Raw genomic sequence first — 6,702 nt, forward strand, 5'->3', positions numbered from 1 at the left:
CTCGCGGAGCGGGCGGCGCGGCGCAGGCGAGTCGTCGGCACGCGGCGCGACGCGGCGAAGCCCTCGGACGACCGGACACGTCGGCGCCCGGCGCGGCGAAGGCGACGAAGTGCGACGAGATGGAGGTGTGGCTGAGGCAAAAGGTCTGGCGATTCACTTTCACTGCACATTTGCCCCTGTTGCAGAGCTGCGGGCCCCGTGCGCGCCGACGCGCGCGCGCCGCGCGCCTCGAAAGGATGGCCACGGAGTTGGACAAAGAGGTCGCCTTCCTCCGCACGCTCTTGGAGAAGAACCGGCAGCAGCACCGCGCCTCCAAACACTTCCAGCTCTCGGAGATGGTCTGCAAGCGCGCCGCGAGGCTCGCGCCCGCCGCCGCCGCCGACGGCGGCGACGCCGCCGCCGCCGCGGCCCGCTGCGACGCCCTCGCGGAGGTCGCCCTGAAGGCGGCGAAGCTCACGCGCGAGGTGCTCGCGCGCGGCTTCTTCGTCGCTCTGTCCGCCGCGTGGCTCGCGTGCCTCGCGCGCGTGCTCGCGCTCGCGAAAGAAACCGCGGCGCGCCTGCGCCGGTCGTTGCCGCGCGCCGCCGCGCCGGCCGCCGCGGCGCCGCCGCGCGTCGCCGCCGCGGCCGCCGCGGCCTTCGACGACGACGACGACGACGACCTCGGCGAGGCCGTCGCGCCGGCGGAGAGGCCCGCGGCGATGGACTGCGACGACGACGCCGGCGCGCCCGCGGTGCTGCTCCCGCCCGCGAAGCGCTCGGCCGCCGACGTCTTCTACTCGGAGTCGGAGGACGACTCCGACGACGACGGCCCGGCGCAGCCTCCGCCGCGCGACGAGGGCATGACCATCGACCGCACGCCCGCCGTGCCCGCCGTGCCCGCCGTGCCCGCGCCGCCGCCGGCGCCCGAGCCCCAACGGAAAAAGACGAAAGCGAAGAAACAGCAGAGACCGAACCACAAGCGGCCCGGCGGCGCGCAGCGGCGACAGAGGTACTTCTGAATCTAAGGACGAGTCCCAGTTACGGGCGGATAGTCGAGACGGGGGCGTTCTCCCCCCCTCCACGGACCGCGCGACCCTCAGTCGCCGACGATCTCCTCCTCCAGCATTTTCACGCGGGACTGGAGCGCGACGACCTGCGAGTACCTGGGACGCACGAGTTCGAGGCGACGTCCATGGACGCGCGTCGTCTGCTCCGCGTCGAGCGCCCGACGAGCGACGGCGCCTCGTCCGAAAGCGCGAGGCGGCGCCGCCGCGGCGGGGCCTCGAGGGACGCGGGTCCGGCACAAGTGCTTGTTCTCCTTCTTGAGCTCGCCGATGTGGCCCTGCAGCCGCTTGTTCTCCGCGACCTGCAGGTTGAATTTGTGGTCCATCTCCTCGTCTCTCTCCTTGAACTCGGCCTGCATCTTCTCGACCGCCTCGCGGACGAGCGACCGCGCGAGCTCTTTCGACTCCTCGTCGCAGCGCCAGAGCTGCTTCACGTCGCCTGTGGAAGGTCACTGTTGAGTCCAATGCGTCGCAATGGGGCCAATTTGTCCGCGACGGACCGACGCCGGCGGCGCGCCCTGCATCTCGCGCATGGATTCGCTGAAATTGTTCTGCTTGTCCTCCAGGTCGTGCATCTTCGCCTTGAGGCCCGCCATGCTCGCGGAGGGCGGTCGGCGACGCGGGCGGCGGCGAGCGGGTGGCGCGCGGCGGGCTTTGAGCTGCGTCGTAGGGGGAGAGGGGCTGCCCGCGACCAGCGCTGTGTGGGAGGCAAACTCGCGCGTATGAGATGATCTTACCGCGTTGGTTGCACCTCTAGCTAACCGATCGATCAAAGGGCAAGAAGATGGTGCCACCGGTGCTGCCCCGCTAGCCATGCTCTACCGCCCGCCGCCGCGGGAGACCTACCGCCATCCCGGCGCCATGGCCCAGGACGTGCGCGTCCTCGGCCTCAACATCGCCGGCCACACGCCCCGGCGCGACGAGGCGCCGACGCCGGCGCGGCCCAAGAGCGCCGCGGCCCGGTCCGAGGTGTCGCCGCGGCGGAGCCCGCGGCTCGGCCCGCGGCCCAAGTCCGCCGGCGCGCCCAAGTCCAGCGGCGAGCGGCCGCTCGTCGGGTCCTTCCAGCGCGAGACCGACGTGAAGCGGCCGCTCGACATGACCGTCACGAACGGCCGCGCGGCCGCGGGCTGGGAGCAGAGCAAGGCGCGCGCGGCGTCGGCCGTGAGCCTCGACATCGACGCCGCCCTCGAGAAGGCTCTAGACGCCCTCGATCGCCTCGCCGCGGGCATCGAGCCCGACGACGAGCCGCCCAAGGCCCGGCCGACCGCGCGCGACGGCGACGGCGACTCGCGGCAGAGCCGCGAGCTCGCCGTCTCCGGCGCCTGGCCCCGGCAGGAGGCGACGCTCCCCCAGAAGCCCGTCAAGGTGTCGACGTTGGACATCCGCGAGAAGGTCGCGCGGAAGCGGCCCAAGTCCGCCGCGCCGCTGCGGAAGAACTTCGAGCGGGCGACGGGCGGCGCGCCGCACCGCATCGGCGACGCCAAGGTCATCTCCGTCGAGATGCCCACGCTCCAGCCGAACAAGCCGCGGCGGCCCCAGTCCGCGCCCGCGGCGCGGCGCGCGCCCGAGCCGCCCATGCCGTCGGAGATCGGCGCGGCGGTCCTCGTGCGCCAGTTCGTGCCCGCGCCGGCCCGCGAGGAGCCCCGCGAGCCCGGCGCGCCCGAGCCCCGGCCGACGACGGTGCGCAAGCTCATGGTGTCCATCCCGACGCTCGGCGCGGCCGCGGCGGGCAACGACGCGCGCGCGGCCGCGCCGGAAGAGGAGGCGCCCTGGGACTCGGGCGCGTCGGCCGGGAGCCGCGACGACCTCGTCTACTCCGACGACGACTCGGTAGTGTTGTCGCCGCGGCGGAGCCACCTCGAGCAGGTCGACTGGCGGCCCGCGTCCGCGCGCGACCGGGGCTTCCGCGGCGACCCGGCCTACGTGCTCGACGAGCCCGCGTCCCGGGAGGACCCGGGCGACGACGTGCCCATCGTCGCGCGCGCCGTCGTTACCGCGCCGCCGCGGCGGCCGGCGTCCGCGCCCGCGGCGCGGAAGCCGAGGAAGCCCCGGCGGCCCGGCGCCGCGGACCGCGTCGCGCCGCCGCCGCCGACGCAGCGCACGGCGGCCATGGCGCCGCCCGTGGGCGTGAGCCGGCGCGCGTCCGTCGACGAGCCGCCGGCGACGCCCCTCGCGGCGCTCGCGGCGCGCGCGAACCCCGCGGGGTCCGCGCCCGACGCGCCCGCGAACCGCCGCGAGCGCGCGTTGATCGCGGGCCTCGCGCGCGACGTCGGCTCGGCCCTCGACGTCGAGGGCTTCGGCCACGTGGCCAAGCTCGTCGACGCCGAGGCGCCCGCGGGGCCCGCGCTCGTCGTCGGCCTCCCCGCGGGCGCCGCGGTCCGCGTGTCAGGGCCCGCGCTCGACCCGGAGGTCCTCGGCCTCGTGCTCCTCGCGCTCGAGTGGCTCAAGCACCTGCGGCTCGCCCACGACGACCCGCGGCAGCGGCGCGCCCTGCCGCCGGAGGCCTTCGCGGCCGCGGCGCGCGGCGGCGCGCCGCTCGAGGCCGCGCGGGCCCAGGCCGCGGCCGCGGCCGCGCGCGAGGCCTCGCTCGCGCCGGCGGCCCACGCGCCCGGCGCCGCCGCGCCGGGCCGGCGCCGGTCGTCGGCCGTGCGCCGCCGCGCGTCCGCGGCGCCCGCGAAGCCCGGCGACGTCAAGTCCGCGCTCAAGGACAAGCTCGCGAAGCGCAAGAGCGCCGCGCGCAAGAAGTTGCAGGCGCCGCCGGCGCGCGCCGCGTGGCGCGCGGCGAAGCGCGCCGCGCGCGACGCCGCGGCCCACGTCCGCGCGCTCGAGGCGCGGCGCAACGCGCTACTCCTCGGGCCCGACGGGGCCCTCTGGAGCGACGCGAGCCTCTACACGCTCGAGTCGCCGAAGACGCTCGGCGCCGTCGTCCGCGCGCTCGCGCGCCACCAGCCCTTCCGCGCGCCCGGCGGCTTCCGCAACCCGGACCCGACGGCGCGGGCCGTCGCGGAGAAGCGGCGGACGGCCAGCGAACTGTTCCGCGAGGTCGTAAGCGACTACTAGGCGGCGCCGAGCGGACGGCCAGGTTGTGGCCGACGACCTCTTCCGCGGGGTCGCGGGCGGCGGACCGGCGACCTCGACCTCGACCTCGTCCGCGGCCCGGGGGGTCGCGGGCGACTAGGGGGCGGCAACCCGGACCCGACGGCGCGGGCCGTCGCGGAGAAGCGGCGGACGGCCAGCGAACTGCTCCGCGAGGTCGTAAGCGACTACTAGGCGGCGCCGAGCGGACGGCCAGGTTGTGGCCGACGACCTCTTCCGCGGGGTCGCGGGCGGCGGACCGGCGACCTCGACCTCGACCTCGTCCGCGGCCCGGGGGGTCGCGGGCGACTAGGGGGCGGCTCCGAGATTAGACCTTGGGCATGAGCACGTCCGAAGCGGTTAAAAAAAAAACTTGCGTTTTTTTTTACACTTGCTACCCTTGTGGTCTGTTAGCGCGGCGCGGTGGCGAGCGGGGGGGGAGGGGCGCGGTGGTTCGCGGCGCTCGTTCGCAGTGCGCTCTAGTGGCTCCGGATGAGCCATCCGGCGAGGTTGCCGGCGCCGCCGAGCTTCCCCGACGCGGAGGCGGCGCCCGGCGGCGGCGGCGGCGGCGGTGGGGGGCGGGGGCCGCCCGAGCGGCCCGCGGCGTCGGACTCGGGCGGGGGGGCGACGACTAGATCGTCGTCGTCGTCGTCGTCGTCCGTGTCGTTGCGGTTGGCCGCGCGCTCGGCGCGCTCACGGGCGATGAGCTTGTTGGCTTTTTTGCATGTCACGTGGCGGTAACGGCAGGTGCTCGTCTTCTGGTGCTTCTTGTGCCCGCAGTGGCCGCACTTGACGAACTTCCGCGGTTTGCCGCGCATTGCGCGGGCTGCGGCGGCCGGGTCCGCGCCGTTCGGGCCGTTGAACCCGTAGCCCGCGGCGACGGACGCGCGGCCCGCGGCAGACGCGTTCATCTGGTTCGCGCCGCCGAACCCGTAGCCCGCGGCGACGGCCGCGGCACCCCCTGCGGCGCCCGCGACAGACGCGTTCATCTGGTTCGCGCCGCCGAACCCGTAGCCCGCGGCGACGGACGCGTGGCCCCCCAAAGACGCCGCAGCAGACGCGTTCGCGCCGTTCGGGCCGTTGAAGCCGTAGCCCGCGGCGATGGACGCGGGGCCCCCTATGGCGCCCGCGACAGACGCGCTCATCTGGTTCGCGCCGCCGAACCCGTAGCCCGCGGCGACGGTCGCGTGGCCCGCAGCAGACGCGTTCGCGCCGTTCGCGCCGCCGAACCCGTAGCCCGCGGCGATGGACGCGTGGCCCGCAGCAGACGCGTTCGCGCCGTTCGGACCATTGAAGCCGTAGCCCGCGGCGACGGACGCGGTGCCCCCTGCGGCGCCCGCGACAGACGCCGCGGCCGACGTGGAAGCAAGGCTGATGGGGGTGGTGCCATGGAGGCCCGCCTCGGCGGCGGCCGAGGCCGCAGCAGCGATGGGCCCGGGGACGCCGTGTCCGACAGCAATGGAGTGAGCGAAGGAACCAGCCATGGTCGCAATTGTCGATCCAGCAACGTAGCTCATGGAGGTGGTATGGCCGATGCTCGGCGCAATGATAACGTCATTCCCAAGCGCGGAGTGAAGTTGGTTTGCGACGTTCGGAGCCGCATGGTTCGCTTGGAGGCCGAGTGGAACGATGATGATGGGAACGGAGGTCGGGAGCAGGCCACCATTCCCCATCAAGGCCGCTGCAAAGGCGGCACCCGCAGAAGATCCGTTGTGGTACGCGCCCGGGTTCAAGTGGACGTCGCTCATCGACGCATGGCCATCTTGATCGAAGTAAGCAAGAGAGTGAGGATGGGTGTCGAGGGTCGCGAAAATAACGTTGGCACCGTTGCCGTTCAATAATATAGCAGCGTGCTGCGTAACTTGCACGAACGTTCCACTCTCGAAGAAGGTGTGAGGGCGGTCGCCGAGGGCAATGACCAGCGCGGAGGGAGGTTGAGGAGGCACGGTGATGAGCGACAGAGGCAAGAATGCCGCCGCAAACTCGTTGACCGTCACAGGTTGCGGAATAAGATCGCCTTCGTAGGTATGCGTCGAAGTCGAAGTAGGAAATTCCTGCGGGAATTGGCCTGCGAATTCGCCCACGCCGCTCACCGCGAAGACGACATTGTCACCACCGACCGAGTTTGGAGCCCCGGGCGCCGCCCACGACCCGAAGTACGCTGCCAGCGCCTGCCCGCCGTTGAAAGTAACGTACAGGTTCGTAGGTGCGGCAGAGACCCAGCCGAGCGGCGCTAAGTGTGCAAGCGCGTAGTTTGGCAGGATGTCAAGCATGTAGGGCAGGACGCCCTCATGGGCGAGAGTGTTGCCCATCACCTGCAGCAGTGGACTGTCGACCGCAGGAGTGGTGGTGGTAGAAGGCTGCTCGACCGCAGGAGTGGTGGTGGTAGAAGACGGAGCGGCGGCGAGCTGCGCGAGTAGGTCCTCAGCATCGACGACGGTGATGTCAGAGCCCAGTGCGCTCATGATCCGCGCCCGCTTCTTCTTCTTCTTCTCCGCGCTACCCGGCGGCTGGTTCTCTTCGTCTTCTGCGCGAACGCAGGACGCGCCGAGGACGGCGGCCGTCAGAGCCAGCGATGAGGACC

The 6,702-nt window shown here is 73.1% G+C and overlaps 2 protein-coding genes across 2 annotated transcripts in view; one reads left to right on the forward strand and one right to left on the reverse strand.

Annotated features, from left to right (window-relative positions):
- Positions 1-1,856: 1,856 nt before the first annotated feature.
- Positions 1,857-4,103, forward strand: AURANDRAFT_62752 (hypothetical protein; the record flags this gene model as incomplete). Its single annotated transcript, XM_009036737.1, has 1 exon — positions 1,857-4,103. One exon carries the CDS (start codon positions 1,857-1,859, stop codon positions 4,101-4,103), a length of 2,247 nt encoding a protein of 748 aa, XP_009034985.1.
- A 494-nt stretch (positions 4,104-4,597) lies between these two features.
- The window catches only part of AURANDRAFT_62753 (expressed protein), a gene marked incomplete at both ends in the record, with an annotated part of 6,479 nt that continues 4,374 nt past the window's right edge, over positions 4,598-6,702 (reverse strand). Inside the window, one exon of the mRNA XM_009036901.1 lies at positions 4,598-5,489. Within this exon, the coding sequence (XP_009035149.1) occupies positions 4,598-5,489 (892 nt within the window). The remainder of the gene's footprint in view (positions 5,490-6,702) is intronic.

Source organism: Aureococcus anophagefferens (genome assembly GCF_000186865.1).
Source record: "Aureococcus anophagefferens unplaced genomic scaffold AURANscaffold_5, whole genome shotgun sequence".
Taxonomy (NCBI): Eukaryota; class Pelagophyceae; order Pelagomonadales; family Pelagomonadaceae; genus Aureococcus; species Aureococcus anophagefferens.